Here is an 18,810-nt window from a genome sequence, read left to right on the forward strand (position 1 = left end):
TCACGGGACACCATAGCAATCAAAAGGTCGAATTTCTCAACATTACAATCAAAGAAGAGGAGGGTATTCTTAAAGTAGAATTATTCACCAAACCTACCGACAAGAATACCCTCCTCTACCTACACCAGCAACCACCCCAAAGCCCAAAAAGATAATGTCTCATTTGGCGAGTTTTTGAGACTTAGAAGAAACTGCACCAACCTGGATGACTTTTATAGACATGCTGAAAATACAAAGATTAAACTTAAAAATAGAGGCTATCCGAACAAATTGATCAAACATGCACTCAAACGGGCACGATTTTATGATAGGGACAGCCTGTTAGATCAACAAAGAAAAACAAATAAAAAGAATACACCCCGTGATAGAATAGTTTTCGTCACGCAATATTCCCATGTGAGCAATCAAGTTAAAAATATCATTAATAGACACTGGAAAATTTTAAACTACAATAGTGACAGCCAACTTGCTAAACCATTGTTCTCGTTCCGCCGGAATAAAACAATTAGGAACAGCCTAGTACATACGTACAAAGTTCCATCTGAGAACCAACGCACCCTGTCAGTCAGCTTGGCCTCGGGCAACTACAAATGCGGAACTTGTTCTGTATGCCCCCAAAGTATTACTGGCAACAATTTTGAATACAATGGTAAGAAGCTGGTACCCTCCACATTCAACAACTGCAGAAGCCAGAACATAATATATCTACTAATGTGCCCATGCAACCAGGGCTATGTTGGTGAAACTAGTAGAGAACTGCGAACACGTGTCCTGGAGCACAAATCTGCGATACGTACTGATAAGTGCAATGCGCCACTAACACAGCATTTCAAATCTATGAACCACTCCTGTGAAGATATCAGGTGGTTCATACTAGAGAAGATTAGAATCAATAGAAGAGGAGGTGACATCGATAAATTAAGAAAAAACAGGGAACAATGGTACTTCTGTTATCTTAATACTATAGCCAAAGGTCTTAATACTCGGGAAGATTGGGCAAAGTGTTTATAATTAGCAAGAAGGACATTTACTGTAATATCTGCACAACGTATAGATTCCAATTGGCCTAAGCAATTCTTGCGTGTCGGGCTCTGGCTAAATTTGGCTTACCCCTCACTTAGAATAGCAATAAACATTACCTCATTGGACATACCCAACTCTCTCCTCACTAAATTTATATCATAGCCCTGAGTCCTTCGTGAAAAAATAGTATTCTGAGGCGTCTAAAAATCACGCCCATATGACCGCATACGTTGATTCTACACCGGAGGACCAGAGAGAGAACTGCTCCTCCTGTGTAGATGCGGTTTCAAGGATAGTCTGATAAGAGCCAATCATACTCTAGTATTTGAAGACCAAACATGCAAATATGTAGGCTTCAAGCCTCTAGTCAGGGATTGGTCCACTGGTAATTCTCTGTGGCCCAATCACAGACAGCTTTAGCCCATTTATAAACAGGCGGGAAGCCGGGCTCATTGTATTCAATACGGAATCCCTATCATCAGCGGGAGCACTTGGCTATCGGAGGTAAGACTTTTGCCCATTTTTCAATTAGAAGGAGAGAGAGTAGGATTTTATCCCCGCTGTCCCTCGCCTAAACGCATATTTTATACTCTTTTCTTATTAGGCAACCTGGTCCCGATAGCAGTGGTGTTTACAAAAATTCTTTTTTTAAAAAAAACAATAGCTCCACAGAGCTTGAACTGAAAGCCTTCCTAATTCAGGTATGCAATGTTAATTATTTTTAGAAAGGGGATACTTCCAGATACGAGCACCTGTCGAACCTACCATATATATATATATATATTCTATCAAACGGTTTATTTCTTTTCCATTTTTCTGTTAGGCAAACGATAACCTATATAAATTACTGTAAGATATACACACTTGGAGAGATCAACGACGAGCAACCCATAGTAGCGGGTAGGTTATGATAGACCGAGCAAAGTACCACCGCTCTTAGTAGCAACCTAAAGCAGTTTATCTAATGGGAGCTTCGCTCTTTCATTTTTATCTTATTTTTAGATTGTCACTAGGATCTCTATCCTTGTTCCTCCTATATATTTCTATGAGACGTTCGCTAAATGATTCCAATAGGAGGTATGTTATTGAATGCCCTGATAAAAATCACAGCTAATATGAGTACCCATCTAGCAAATGTAAATGGGGCAGTGACTAAAGATTTAACAAATATTGTCTTAAAGAATTCCTTTCTCCCTTTTTATAAATTTGCAGGATTGTCACCAAAACCCTTCTAAATAGAATCATCTGAACATAAAATATTTTGCTAAAACGTCGCATCACAGAGATCAGTAGATCCCCAAGGACACAGTTCAATAGGTAAGACAGCATCATAGAAACCCTAGTAATCTAAACAAGAGCCACTACAGGGAACTTAATTCAACATTGTACCTTGGGATGGCAAGGGGCATGTAACCATTGTTCAGCTTTACTGTACAGAATAGGGATAAACACTGTGGTTATAATTAGATGTTGATAGATCAATGTAACAAGTGGATATAGCAGCTGATAGGACCATCGTAGTGATATAAATGTATTTAGATAATTTTTTACAGGAGCAGGGTCTAAGTGTCCATATAAAATAGAACAATGTCTAGGATGCATATTAATGATGTTTTATTCAGGCAATTTATTTTGTTATACAGATCATATTATGTATAAATGTATAATTGTATGTACATTTATTGTAGGGAAATTGTACAGACCCTTCATTTCGACAGACAACTAAAGAATGTCTTGATAAAGGTGAACTACATTTACTCCAAACCACCGAAACGCGTCGACGCTACTGTTCAGTACAATTTTAGCCTCCACCATCAATGTTTATATCTAAAAATTTAAAGTGATAAAACATAGGTGTAAATAATTGGCAGTTTTTAATGTACCATTTGTATTTTACCAATTGTGTGTTTTACAAATCCTTGTCTGTCCTTCGTATTGTGCAGGTCACAATACATGTGTTATTGTTTTTCCAATTTCTTTTATAATTCAATCAGGTACCACAATTTGTATAGAACTTGGAAATGAATTGTTTTTAATCTTAAATTGAGTTTAATAAATATGTTAATTCTTTCACCTCTGTGCCTATATGAATTCTTATAGACAGCATGTACTTTTGAGGCTAGGCTTTAGCTTTTGTTGAAATTATTCTCAAGGGAACAAACTCTTTTTCTGGAAAGTTGGGAGTTGGCCATGAGGAAGTAGGTTAGCGAGTATAGGTTCACTTCTTGTTCGTCCACTGGTGAAACTCCCTTTTGTTTATTTAAAGGAAGGGTCCCCAACATGGAGGTCACTCTGTTGTGGGTAATGATCAAAAGAACCTTAGTGGATGAAAAGGTGGGTTTTAGAATTGGGGGTCCCTAGTCAGCAATGGCTTGCACCTTTGTCCAAATAGGGACCCTTGATTCTAGTCAGAATAAGGGGGCGACACTCCTAAAATAACCCCTACTCACCCCTGTGGTAGCTTGGCACGAGCAGGAAGGTTTATCTCAGAGGCAGTGTGTGAAGCATTTGTGAACACTTACAGTAATTCAGGCAAAACACTACAGATGTAGACCACACAGGTTTTATAAAAATAAGTATTCTTAATATAGACTTAACACAAGACTCAAACGACAAAAATCCACAATACTGTAAGCAGAAATAAGATGGTAGAAGTAGCTCAAAAATAGGTTATTCACTTAAACGCAGTTTTTAGCAACAGATAACCCCAACTGGAGTTATCACGACGTCGAGGTCAAAGAAATCCCAAAGTACGGCGCCGACCGTGAGGTGCGCGGCTTCGAGCGCGCAGTCAAAACAGACCCACAAAGAACAGTACCTTGGAAAAGTGAAAACAAAGACAGCTCACAGCGTAGTTGGCGATGTGCTGCGTCGGTTCCTTGCTTCAGGGGAGGCGACGTGTCAGGTCCTCGATGCTTGCACAAAGCAGGGGAGGCGTTGGTTCCTTACGATAGCGCCGAAATCACGGTTCCGTACAATGTCACGATGTCGATGGATTCTTGACCACCCACTTCGAGGATCGGCTCCACAATGATGTCGGCTTTGGAGGCGATGCGGCATAGCAGCTGGCATCGGGCCTACGTCACAAAGTCGGAGCAGCGCTCAGGGCTTGTGGCAGGTTACGATGTCGCTTGTTGGTGTCGATATGGTACGGCGGCCGGTCGTCGGGTCTACGTTGTAAGTCAGAGCAGCGCTCACTGCTTCAATGCAGATTATGGCTTTGCTCGCCGGCGTCAGTTTTGCAATTTCCTTCTGTAGCAGCCAGAAAAGCAAGTTCCAGATGCAGGCAAGCATATGGGGTGAAGCCTTTGTATCCCTGAGACTTCAGACAGGAGGCAAGCTCAAATTCAAGCCCTTGCAGATTTTCTGCAAGATGATGAAAGTTTCAATAAAAGTCTTTTCTCCTTTCCTTGGCAATAAAGAAACCACTGAAGGTCATCCCCAGCAAACAACACACTGGTATAGGGGTAGTCAAAAACTCCTGCTGATTCTCTTGTTCTTCTCCTTGATTCCCAGAAGTGATCTAAAGTTCTGGGGTCTGGGTCCCCCTTTTTATACACACAAATCCTTTGTCTCTGAAGGTAGAGAGTGTCTGTACCTAGTCTAAACCAGTTCTGGGTGCATCCTGCCAGTGCACAACTTCTTCCTTTGTCAGGGTGGGCCAGGGTCAACAAAGCAAAGTACTAGGGGAGAAGGAGGAGTAAGAGACTAGGTCGTCCTCTAAATACTGACCATACAACCAAGAATCCAAGTTGCTGAATTCGTAGACCTAGCTCACCTTGAGAAAACTAGGATCCTGAATGACAACAACCCTTACAGACACCACATCAGCATGTGGAAACGTTATATTGATGACGTTCTGGTCATATGGAATGGAAATGAGAATGAGGCAACTCAGTTTTTTGGGTGGCTAAACCAACAAGACAGGTTTTTAAAATTCACCAACACCATGAGTAGGTCTACCCTGGTCTTTTTGGATCTTAACATTCTGGCAAGCGATGGTAAATTAACAACAACCACGCACTTTAAGCCCACAGTGAGAAACTGTTTACTAACCTATGAAAGCTTTCACCCGAGGCATTTAAAACAGAACCTGCCCTTTGGACAATTCCTAAGGCTCAGGAGAAACTGCTCTGAAAAGAATGACTATCTCAAGCAAGCAGAGGATCTAAGTATCAAACTGAAAGAAAGGAATTACCCGACCCAGCTTATCAAGAATGCGAGGAAGAGGGCGGGTAACAACCACAGGGATGCCCTGTTGGAACCAAAAGAGAGAGCTGCGGCAGACATCAAAAGACCAATTTGTATTACAACATTTAATAAGGTGTCAGACCAGATCACGAGGATTGTGAAGAAACACTGGTCAATTGTCAACAGTGGTAATTTGACTATACCGGTACCAATGTTCAGCCACCGTCGGGGCAAAAATCTGAAAGACCACCTAGTTCACACCCGCCCAAAACCAACAACGCCTACAAACAGACTCCAACCACTACCAGCGGGACACTACCCTTGCAACAACTGTAGTGTGTGTCATTTGACATCTACCACAAAGACCATCACTTTCAATGACAATACCACGTGGCATTTAAAACAAATGTCCAACTGTAATACTAGTGGTGTAGTGTATCTGATAACGTGTGTTTGCAACCTACATTATGTGGGGATGACAACAAGAAAAGTCAGCACACGAATTGTTGAGCACAGGAGTAATATCCGGTGTAAACGGGCCACCACACGCATGACCAGCCATTTTCTGGAGAAAAATCACACACCGAACGATATGACCTGGGTGGTTCTAGAGACTGTTAAAAACAGGGACAATTTGGAAAGAGTCCTGCATGAATGTGAACAAAGATGGGTGTTCAGATTACGTACAGATACTAATGGACTGAACGATGATATACCGTGGGGTGCGTTCACAAACTAAACTGAAGATTTCAGAAAGTCAAGCCTTGATCACGATCCACCTTTAATCACAGACAGGATAACCAACGTAAATGCATCACTATAAGTATCACTGTAGGAACCCCTCCATTAAGCTTAATCATTAAGTTATAGCATTGACGATTCCATAGGCGTTATACCATTAAGTGCCTTACCCAACATCGTCCATCAAATATGATGGGCACCACTATGATATGAGATCATAATTCCATATATTATGGGTTCTTTCTTCTCCTCTTTCACTTTGGCTTTTTATCATCTAATGCCTTCATTTAAAATTCTATACCAGACCTCTTTGAACTCCCTAAATTCATCAACTAACTAACATTAGAAAATGGTTAAAATGATTGTTAATCGCTATAACAGACTGAGGAAATGCACATACGTGGCATATCTGGATTACCACTCATAATAATAGTACTTATGAAACATATAACAACCTTGTATTCAGCCATGATGTCTGATCATACTAGTAATCACACTAATGTTCGGTATCTGAATTTCGCAAATTCCGCTATGTCTTTAAACATTTTCGTGCAGTATCTAAAGTTATATCTGCAAAACCTGAGTATTTTAAAATAACTATGAGCGTTCGTTATGACCGCTTAATAGCAGTCTCGAACCCTCTTTCTTGGAGCTTCTGATGTGGTGCCGACTCCCAAGATGGCCGCCATTACTCCGCGGTCTAGTGGTCCACCGTGCAAACCCGGAAGCTCGCTTCTGACTTAAGAACGCGAACGCCGGGCATCGGGTAAGATGCGGTCCTGAGGGGAGCTGCCAGTAGGTATTTCCTCGTGTTTTCCCGAAGAAGGAAGTAAGTGGAATTGCTAAACAGAACCAAGCCAATATCGACATGTTGGTTTGTTTAAGACAGGAAGTAAGACTGTGATTACTTACCGATGTCTGTCTTTCTCCATATCGACTATTCAGCATTGAGTCCATGTGGTGAAAACGACCCCTTAGAGAGACCATGAAGTGCCATTGAGCACAGCATCAAGTAAATATTACCAAACATTTATGTTCTGGCTAAAACTGTATCTATGCTTCTGTGTTATATGTGTCTATCGTCCTGGTCACATTAAGTCCTGTCTTGTTTATTTGTGTGAATTCACAAACCACCTTTTATTGTAAATACCATAGTGTATTGCGCAATATGAGAGCCTGCACGCACCACTATGGTGCAACCTTTCACCATAGCACATGAGGCGAGCATCATGAGAAGACACGATGTGATCCTCCTCATAAGGGAGTTATAAAACGCTACTAATTTTGTGCTTTTTATTCACAGTTTTTGGAAAACCCAAAAACGTATGTATTCTAGTATGAATGCATGCTTTAGAATTTTTTGTATTATTTTTAATATCACAGTCTAATTTAAGACCCAGGAGTGGCATATGTAGGGCAGGTCCCTACATGGTCCTGAAGAAATGCTAGGGGTAGCATGAAACATGTCGACCATTCACTAAAACAATCCCCATTATAGGTTGGTTACCAGTGATCCCACCTCACTTTTAATATACCTGACTAGGAGCAAAAATAAAGTTATTGAGGCCCACTAATCACGGTATTCTTAATTCACCCACACCCACTCCAACACCTTGCACTACACATAGTCTTTTCACATGAAAGTGCTCCTGCGTAGTTCGTGAGTCGTAGCACGCCCCTTTTCGTAGAGAACTGGGAGGGCCCCAATGATGAATCATGTCACGGTGGGGAAACCCCGGTGAGTGAGGGGACACTAGAAAGAAATTTTTCTTTCTTGGTAGGCACCACTGACCACACAGGTCAGTTGCCACAACTTGAGCTAGGTCTACGAATTCAGCAACTTCGATTCTTGGTTGTATGGCCAGGGTCAACAGACACACCACAGGAGGTGGAGCCAGCATTGTGGAAGGCAGGCACAGCCCTATTCAGGCCCAGGTGCTACTCCTCTCACCACTCTACATGCAGATAGGTCTATTCAGCCCAGTGCTGACTCACCCTGTCTCCTGGAGCCCCCTCAGCCCCTGTCACTCACAGACCAGACATGGAATACACATCTTTGCAGAAGCAGACTTGGATGGTTAGGAAAGAAAATACCTATTTCTAAAAGTGGTAGTTTCAAACACAGAATGTTTAAAACCAACTTCACTAAAAGATGTATTTTATCATTCTGAGTTCAGGCATATTAAATTCGTTTTTCTACCATTTTCCCTGGGATAGTTAAGATTATAAGGTGTTATAACCAAACTGCCCATTCTGGCCTATGGGGACTGGTAGCCTTGCAGTAGTGAAAAACAAAATTGGCTGTAATTCACTACCAGGACATGCTACACACATCAGTGCATGTCCTACCTTTCACATACAATGCACCCTGCCCTAGGGCCTACCTTAGGGGTGGCTAACATGTAGAAAAGGGACGGTTTAGAGACTGGTCAATGGGTGCACTTTATAAACAACATAAGGCTTCACCTAAAATACACTTAGTCCTAACGTAAATAACAAATCCAGGGTTTTCAATACTCTTCTCAATTCCCTCGAGTGTGTACAGTTCAACTACTCTTGTTTGTCACAGTGTCTCACTAAAAACAACAACTGCTACCATCCAGACTCCCCACCTTCCAGCAGTGAAAAAATGTGAGAGAAGGGAGAGAGTACCTCATGGTAGAACTGCCAACGGGGTTGCTGACTAACAATCGCCAGCTCACCCACTTCTCATCATCGGTAACTCTCTCTCTGAGTGGGTAAGAAGTAAAGAAAAGACAGGAAAAAACAGTGTTTGTTCTCCTTTTCGAGAACCACAAAAAAAGTGGTGACACAAGTGATAGTGAGACAAAATAACCATGCTTACTAGCGAGGTGGAAGAGCCTGTTGCACGAGAAAGGGGCTCTGGGCCACTTCACTTGAAATGTATTCCCCGACGTTTGCATGATTGTGTTTCTTAAAGTGAGCTCTTTTCCCATTTGCCATGCACCCCAGTTTTCTCTTTGCCTATAAAATTGCTTTGTTGAGTTCTTCAAAGATCCTACATGCATTCTCTATTATGTTCTTTGTATCCTTAGTTAAGTTTCCTTTTATTTTCTTTAAGTTTAGAATGTGTGAGTTGGAGAAGGTGTGTCGTCCTGTGTCATGATACTCTGGAATGTGAGGATGGGTGCTGGGCCCTGGGCTGGAATAGAGACATTTGTCATTCGTTCTCAGCTTGATGAAGGATGGGGTCTCTGTAGCTGTGATACTTAAATAAACCTTTCTTGACCCCCGTATGATCTACTCTGCTTTCTGGAGGGACACACTTCCACAGACGTCCATATTAAATCTTGCAGCGCACAACCCACTGAGAATTCCTGCATGTGTGGCAAAGGTTTATTGTCAGCGGTTTATGCCATAACGCCTAAAACATTGATATTTACAGCACGTAATAAAACAATCACAATTCTTGTTAATTTAAAACGACTTAAGCACAGATCATATAAATACTACACTTTGCGCATAATCCATGATCTGACGTGAAGTGCAAGTGCAAACGGATGACGTACATCACTATTAAAAACAATCAATTAGATACAGCGGTCATTAGATCTTACAAAGCGTCCCATCTAACAAGCGCATACCGAGGTGCAGATACCAGCGTCTCCGTCTGCTTGTTGCCTACTCAGAGCAATTAAACCTATTAGGAAGCCTGAAAGCTGTCTTATAAACAACAGAAATAAAACAAGAGCACAAGCCTGCTGCGCAAACGTTATCTATTATGTTACAAAACGAGGATTTGACCAAATAATTACAGTTTTGCTGACAGCCCTATGGAAATGAACCCTTAGATATGGGCCAATAGACGTCCAACACCTAAGCGAGCATTTTATAAAGTGCAGGTGCAAGTAGAAATGTGCAACAATACCTCTCGATGCTCTGTCCAGTCAATAAGGGGCTCCTGGTCGTCCATTTTGCCCTAGTGCCTTTAATACCGGAGTCGAGCCACACTCCAGTTTATGAGGGCAGATCTATCAAAGGACGACCACAGCCCCCAGAGACAACTCGGAAAATGGCAAAACCATCACTACATTTGGTTTATGGTTTGCACCCACTTCCTTCGCTGCTGTCTGTAGTAGGTCTGCGTATACGAAGCAACTGCCTGGCAGATCTCCATACGATCAGTTCTATAACATAAGAAAAGTGCTGCACTGCAGCATCTCAGATTACGTTTTAGAAAACGAGGACGTAGGTAGTACCTTTGGATTTTAAGCGACATATCACACAGCAGCATAAAACACATGCATGACTCAGGGCCCCCTTATGTACTGGGACACATGTTAGATCCGCCTCCAGGGGCTTTACCCATGATTTAGCAAAGGCCCCCACCTGAAGAGTCCCTAATATGAACATGAGATATAAAGCCCTTTTCTCAGGAGGGAACAGCAAGTCCTTGAACGGCTCCCAGCACGGTTCACATTTTACTTTATGGTAATTAGTCGCAAGGATGCCTTTCCTGGCTTCTTGCTTGCGCCACATGAATGGGCAATATTTCTTTTTAACCAGTTCTCTGGTTGGCTTATTCATCAGTTCCAGGTTATTCTATTGCTTTACTCAACTAGTGTATGTTAGAACGTTCATAATGTACTTGAACCAGGGTAAACTATTGTATTCCTGCATCGTCACAGTTCCTTCAGGACCATTCTATATGAGGGAAGAGCTGGAGTCGACCACACTCGCACCCGGTGTCTTACGGGATGAGATCCTCCGGTGAACCCCAGCTCAGCTCTTAATACTGTCATTGGGTGCCAGGACCCAGGATCAGTACACATCTCAAGAACATTTTCCCAGTTTTTGAACAGCGTGAACCTTCGTAAAATCCCGCAGTTTGCACCATAAGAGTAGGCCACCCGTGCATTTGTCTTGAATGTGTCAGTGCTAGTTTTATTGCTCTCTCTCGTGCTGCTTGAGTTAGCAAAATGTAGAATCGTGGCGACAAGTTTGTTTCCGACTTCGCCAGATGAGCTTTCCAATATAAATGGTCATCCATTCGTATGCCGAGGTAGCCATGTTTTAATTAGCTTAGTTGGTTTACTATCAATACTGAATGTCAACAATAACTTTGATTTAGGATTAATGATCATATATTTTTCTATTTATTGATTATTAACTTCTGTACTTTAGAGAATAGCTCGAAGCCTTCCAAAAGTTGATGCATTGATTTTTCAGTATGCGCTAATATTACTGTATCATCTGCAACCAGCGGGATCGGAATACTCTCCTTCTCCAATATCGGAACATGGAGACCAAGATTCCTGAGAGAATCAGTTCCATTGATGTGAATGTTGAATAAAGCTGGGGCAAGTATGCAACCCTGCCCATCGCCAATGTTTATTTCAAACTTCTCTGTGCATTCTCCTTTTACACTGAATCTTACTCTGGAATGATTGCCGCGGGGCAGATCCTTTCGGATACTCAAATAGTTGCTTGGGAACTTCCTTCCGCCAGAAGACTCCGAAGGACGGAGCGGCAACAGAATAGAATCCTATTTTTAGGTCTCCAAAGACCACAAAGAGCGGGGAGTTTCCAGGGACACGTACTTCATACAGATCATGTACAACCTCAGAGCCGGGTCGATTCTACTTTGGCCTTTTCAAGATCCGGCCTGAAGGTTAGAGAAATAAAGTTCTCCTCTGTCCAGGTCTCGAGTCGTGACTGTAAGAGTTTCCCAAAGATTTTCCTGATGTTGTCTAGGAAGGAAATTAGCTGATAGTTGGAGGGGTCATCTCGCCCCCCCTTTCTTGTGAATCACCATAGATATGGAAGACTTGCATGATTCTGGAACCAAACCAAGAGTCATTACGGTGCTAAATAAAGCTGTTAAAGACCCTGAAGCACTGAACGTCTGAACTGGCCCCCCCTCCTCTCCTCTGAATCCATGCAATAACTCTTAGTGGAAGTGTGGAGGAGAGAAGCCCATGTTACCGCACAGTAAACAAAGTGATGCTATAAAGAGAACAAAGGTATCCCCAAACTAGTAGACCAGGAACCTGGAGGAACAGCAGGTAACCAGTAACAATGCTTCGCTGTAGACTGATTTCTGAAAAATACCAACTCGATGACTGTGTGGATGCCGCCGCTCTCCACGAACGGTTCATTAACCAGAAATGTACAGGTTGGACATTCACTGACACGACTTCGACAATTTGGAAAATACAGTTAAAAAGCAAAGATCGAACAATCACACTTGATTCAATCTATTCACAGAATTTAGCAGATTATCCCACCCACCCATAGGATCATGATACCACCATGAGCCAGACCAGATTAACCCCCCCACTCATAGGATCATGAGACTACCATGAGACAGACCAGATTACCCCCACCTGTAGGATCATGAGACCACCATGAGCAAGACCAGATTACCCCCCCCCACTCGTAGGACCATGAGACCACCGTGAGCCAGACCAGATTACCCCCACCTGTAGGATCATGAGACCACCGTGAGCCAGACCAGATTACCCCCCCACTCACAGGATCATGAGACCACCACGAGACAGACCAGATTACCCCCCTATCGTAGGATCATAATAATAATAATAATCCACATTTGTAAAGCGCATCATCACCCGTCATCGGGCCATCGGGAAGATTAAGCGAGCTATTGCCCAGAGTCACATGGTGCTGGGCTAACCTGCTGCCGGAGCCGGGGATCGAACCGTGGTCCCCAGATTCCAGCGTCAGTCGCCCTGGCAGCGGCGCCACACCTCTCCCATCATGAGACCACCATGAGCCAGACCAGATTATCCCACCCGTAGGATCATGAGACCACCATGAGCCAGACCAGATTATCCCACCCGTAGGATCATGAGACCACCATGAGCCAGACCAGATTATCCCACCCGCAGGATCATGAGACCACCATGAGCCAGACCACCCGTAGGATCATGAGACCACCATGAGCCTGATCACCCGTAGGATCATGAGACCACCAAGAGCCAGACCAGATTATCCCCCCCACCTGTAGGATCATGAGACCACCATGAGCCAGACCACCCGTAGGATCATGAGACCACCATGAGCCAGACCACCCATAGGATCATGAGACCACCATGAGCCAGACCACGCGTAGGATCATGAGACCACCATGAGCCAGACCATCCCTAGGATCATGAGACCAACCTGAGCTAGACCACCCGCAGGATCATGAGACCACCATAGCATTTGAGCAAGAAGCAACAGCTAAGACGCAGATATTCGCTGTATCAGAAGTCCACAGTGGCGGGTCGAGGAGATGCGGTCATGGAGTGACTCGCGTGTATGCTCTTCCTCTAGCATTCTCTTTTTTTGTTTTCTTTCCTTTCATTCTTCTCCTTTCTGCCTGTTTTTCTGCTTCCCCTTACCCCGCCCGATTGCCCTAAATTCTTTCATTTATCAACCAAGGGGTAAGATGTTGATTAAAGCTTAATTTGAGCCGGTGGTCGCAGGTGGGGATCATCTGCACCCTCGTTTTGGAGGCCGGCACTTATTTTCCCTCATCAGACTTTGACCCATAACGAGGGAGTGAAAAACACACACGCAGGAAGAAAGAGGAAGAAAAAGATGACAAAAAGTGCCAAAGGGAGAATGCAGGGACCTACAGGAGTTAGATAAAGATGCAGAGAGTGTCAGGGGTGGACTAAAGAGCCAAGAGGTGGAATCAAGAGTGAGATAAAGGTGCCAAGATTGTCTGGGGGTGTATTAAAGAGTGTCTCGGGCGGTGGATAAAGAGCCACGAGGTGGAATCAAGAGTGAGATAAAGGAGCCGAGAGTGTCTGGGGGTGGATTAAAGAGCCACAAGGTGGAATCAAGAGTGAGATAAAGGAGCCGGGAGTGTCTGGGGGTGTATTAAAGAGTGTCTCGGGCGGTGGATAAAGAGCCACGAGGTGGAATCAAGAGTGAGATAAAGGAGCCGAGAGTGTCTGGGGCGGATTAAAGAGCCACAAGGTGGAATCAAGAGTGAGATAAAGGAGCCGGGAGTGTCTGGGGGTGGATTAAAGAGCCATGAGGTGGAATCAAGAGCGAGATAATGTTACGTCGTCAGTCCTCAGGATCGGTGTGATGCCAGAAATGTCCACCTCTTGATCTAGCCCAGCCTATTAGCCATAATGGCACATGTCAGTGGCAGGATCAAGTGAGGGAAGGAAGGGAAGGGGACAGCAAGGAGGGAGACCTGAAACAACAAAGAACAACCAATAAGTACCAAGTACTCTATCAAGACTATTGCCACAATGATAAATCAAATACTATTGCAGTACCTGTAAATAAACCAAAAATCAGACAACTGTGCTTGAGCCCTGTTGCAAATAATACTATGATCCAAAGTAAACTCTGACTGTAGAGGAAAAACATAAACACAACCACAGGTATACATAAGTATAGCAATATCTATATGGTCATAATCCTATACCCCCATATATGTAAGAAGCCTGCATAACATACCCTTTGTCTGTACTCGCTGAATCATATTGGACACTATTATGTAAGCAAAGCGCCATTGCCCCAGCTGTCAATAAAGGGTGGTTTTGCTCCTTAATCAATACTGAGTAAAGGTAAGTTTGTACAGAATTAAGGTAGAGTACTCCGGAATAAAAGTCACCTATGTATAACACTCGTGAAGTAAAATCATAGGCAGGGTTACCATGAGCTAGTTCTCATCGTTCCCTTCTGTTCGAGATCAGAGCCTTCATTGAAGGAAAGCAGGAAGAATTACTGGCAAAGACACCTCCACGTTATGAGCTAAATGCCCCAAGAATAATCGTCCCCCTGCACGAGCGCGATGCAGGCACTCACCAACGGGGGCAATACAAAAGAGTAAATCGCCCGACAATGCCGATCGGAAAAGTAAGAACCGTCCCCCGCACAAGTACACACTGAGCACTCACCAATGGGTGGGCAGAATCCGATTCGTCCGACAATGCCGATCGGAAAAGTATAACAAGGAGACACCTTCTCCCGCACGAGCACCAAGTAGGACTCACCAACGGGAGAAGGGCAAGAATCAGAATCGTCCGAAAATGCCGATCAGAAAAATCACAAAGCCGTCCTCTGCACAGACTCCTGGCCAGGAGCCCACCAACAGAGGGCAGAACTAGGAGGCAGCCGACAATGCCGCCCGAGCACCAGCAGGACGACGATCCCAGCACCCAGAACGTGATGGAAAATCTGACGGCGTTTCCGGTAGAGTGTCTGTCTTTATGGGACGCATTCGCACCAAACTGGTGCAAGTAGTCATGGGAATTGTAGTTTCAGGTAATGGGAAGAACCGATTTCTTCGTGAACGAGGGTGCTTACGCCCACTTGTTGCGCACGACTGAGCATGTAACAGATAAAGGAGCCGAGAGTGTCTGGGTGGATTAAAGAGCCACGAGGTGGAATCAAGAGTGAGATAAAGGAGCCGAGTGTGACTGGGGGTGGATTAAAAAGCCACGAGGTGGAATCAAGAGTGAGATAAAGGAGCCAAGAGGGTCTGGGGGTGGATTAAAGAGCCATGAGGTGGAATCAAGAGTCAGATAAAGGAGCCGAGAGTGTCTGGTGGTGGATTAAAGAGTCCTGAGGTGGAATCAAGATGAGATAAAGGAGCTGGGAGTGTCTGGGGTGGATTAAAGAGCCATGAGGTAGAATCAAGAGTGAGATAAAGGAGCCGGGAGTGTCTGTGGGTGGATTAAAGAGCCATGAGGTGAAGCCAAGAGTGAGATAAAGGAGCCGTGAGTGTCTAGGGGTGGATTAAAGAGCCACGAGGTGGAATCAAGAGTGAAATAAAGGAGCAGAGAGTGGCTGGTGGTGGATTAAAGAGCCATGAATCAAGACTGAGATAAAGGAGCGACCCTTGACCCTGATCCAGGCAGGTCGCTCCCTACGCCGCACAGCTCTACCTGTCTGTGCCCATGTCCCTGATCTCGCTGTTGCTGTGAGTTCAAGATCCTCCTCCACCCGCAGGCTCCCACCTGCTCCTCATCCCTGTTGGCCCAGTGGTGAGCCGTAAGTATCTGTGTGTTCACTCTGTTCCTTTTTCCCTATTATTTGTCTGCTGTTGTATTACTTTCTGCGGTATCTGTTACCCACTGTTGTATTACTTTTTAGTATTCTGCTGCTGTAATATTTTGTTTCCACTGTTGTATTACTTTTCTTTGTATTCTTTCCTTCTGTCCCCATTTTTCGCTCTGTAGCTCTCCAGCATTCCAGCCTTCCCGCCGATGCATCCCCTGCTCCTCCCTCGTACCTCCCCTTCTACTGGTGGCCGTACCGAAAGCACACCAAATGCAAACCTGCCTGTACTCGTCCGCGCCTGGACCGCACCCAGCGCCAGACCACCTGGCCACCCCGAACGCCACAACAACGCCAGCACCCTCCATGCACTCAACACCGGCCGATTATACACCTGCTTCCTGGCCACCCCAAAGCGCACCTAAGGATCCTTCTCCTGCCGGAGCTGCAGCTTCACCAACCTCAACACCCGCTCTGCCCGCAAGCACGCCATTGAACTCTGGGACCTACCCGACTCATCCTCTGCAGACAATACCTTCCTGAAGGAGACCTGGATGAACCCCTCCCCTTCACCCGACATCGCCATAGCCATCCCGGACGGCTACAAGATCACCCGCAGGGACCGTACCAACAGAGCAGGAGGAGGAATCACCATCATCCACAGGAACACCCTCAGAATCTTGACCAGCACCGACGACACTCTCAGCGCCACCAAACACCAGCACTTCCAGATCCACATCGACCCCAATACCACCATCAGAGGAACCCTCGTCTACAGACCCCCCCGGCCACAGTGCAGCGACTCCATCCCCGACTTCATCAGCATGCACGCCCTTGCATCCATGGACTACATCTGCCTCGAAGACCTGAACTTCCACCTCAACAGAAGCTCTACCACCCTGCTCGACAACCTCGACAACCTCGGACTCAAACAGCCAGTCACGACTCCCACCCACTCCACCGGACACATGCTCAACAGCATCTTCTCCGCCAGCAACTATGTCACCTTCAACCACACCACCAAACTCCACTGGACCGACCACCGCTGCATCCACTTCACCTTCAAGAAACCCACCATGCACCACCACACACAACGGACCCCCGCTGCAGCTGGAGCAAAAGTCACCAAAAGACCAGCTAATCGCCACCCTTGCCCGAAACCCACCAACTGACACCACTGACACCAATATTGCTACCCGCAACCTCAGGCAATGGATCGACTACTGTGCCAACACTCTCACCCCGATCAAGAAACCTTCAAACAGATGCATCAACAGAAAAGCCATCTGGTTCACCGCCAACCTCCAGGCATCCTAGCAGACCTGTTGAAGGGTCGAGATGAAGTGGCACCACGAACAGACACCAGACAGCAATGCAGCCCAAAAGAGTGCCATCCGCAGACACCACCAACTCATTCGAACTGCCAAAAGGACTTTTTCGAGGAACGCTTTACAACAACGCATACCACAGCAAAGAGCTCTTCAACATCATGAAGGAACTCTCCAACCCCAGCTCCAACTCCAACAACATCCTGACAACATCGTGCGATCGCAAGACCTATGCGACTCCCTAGCCACCTTCTTCCACTGTAAGATCACAGACATCCACGACAGCTTCAACAACCAGGCCCCCCGACAGCCACCGACACCTCAGACTCACCGCCCCCCAGCCACACCAACCAACTGATCTCCTGTACCCATGTCAATGACGACAACACCATCAAAATCATGAACACCATCCACTCCGGCTTACCATCAGACCCCTGCCCGCACCACATCTTCAACAAAGCAAGCTCCACCATCGCACCCCATCTCCGCCAGATCATCAACAACTCCTTCGAGATTACCACCTTACCGGAGAGCTGAAAGCACACAGAGATCATCGCCCTACTCAAGAAATCCAAGGCGAACCCTAAGGACCTCAAATACTTCCGGCCCATCTCCCTACTCCCGTTCCCAGCAAAAGTCATTGTGAAGATTGTCAACAGGCAACTGACCCTCTTCCTCGAGGAGAACAACATCCTGGACCCATCCCAATCCGGATTCCGCAGCAACCACAGCATCGAAACTGCCTTCATCGCCACCACCAATGACATCAGGAACCTGCTGGACAAGGGAGAAACCGCAGCCCTCATCCTCCTGGACCTTTTGGACGACTTTAACACTGTCTGCCACCACACCCTACGCACACGCCTTCACAACGCAGGGATCCGCGACAAAGCCCTGGACTGGACAATCTCCTCCCTCACTTGCAGAACCCAGAGTGTCCGCCTCCCTCCGTTCCGATCTAAAGCCACCAAGATCATCTGCGGCGTACCCCAAGGATCATCCCTCAGCCCAACCCTCTTCAACGTCTACATGGCACCTCTCACCCACATAGCCCGATCGCATAACCTCAACATCATCTCATATGCCGACAAAACCCAGCTGATCCTCTCCCTCACCAAGGCCCCCACCACTGCCAAAACCAACCTCCACGAAGGAATTGTCGCAGGGATTTCTCCCCCTACACAGAACTGTGCTTAGAGACTTGGAACCTCGGTGAATTAGGATGAACCAAAACTCACCTTAGTACCCAAAATCATCACCTACCAGACTAGCAATCAGTGTCTCATTGGGTAATCCATTCACCAAATGTTAGACAACCCAGAACATCGACTTAGAACACCTCAGGTAATGTGGAACACATGAACACTCTTTCGTTACTCCACAATCTCAGAACGAAACAAGGAGTAAATTTCGACACGTGCAAGTTGGAAATGTTTATTTCTAACACCGTGTTCGCAAGCGCAGTATCTTTGTAAATACAAGCAGACATAGCATAAGCAACAAAGCAATCAGCATAGTTATTATTCCATAAAATACAAAG

General features: G+C 45.3%; 1 protein-coding gene and 1 pseudogene across 2 annotated transcripts in view; one reads left to right on the top strand and one right to left on the bottom strand.

Annotated features, from left to right (window-relative positions):
• LOC144805607 (uncharacterized) overlaps positions 1-18,810 on the top strand; it is a 177,898-nt pseudogene that overhangs the window by 52,208 nt on the left and 106,880 nt on the right. The gene's annotated exons all lie outside the window — the stretch shown is intronic.
• The window catches only part of LOC144805610 (uncharacterized), a 77,579-nt gene that overhangs the window by 184 nt on the left and 58,585 nt on the right, over positions 1-18,810 (bottom strand). Inside the window, 1 exon segment of the mRNA XM_078672133.1 lies at positions 4,802-4,933. Within this exon segment, the coding sequence (XP_078528259.1) occupies positions 4,802-4,933 (132 nt within the window).

This window comes from Lissotriton helveticus (assembly GCF_964261635.1).
Source record: "Lissotriton helveticus chromosome 1_1 unlocalized genomic scaffold, aLisHel1.1 SUPER_1_unloc_16, whole genome shotgun sequence".
NCBI classification, from domain to species: Eukaryota; Metazoa; Chordata; class Amphibia; order Caudata; family Salamandridae; genus Lissotriton; species Lissotriton helveticus.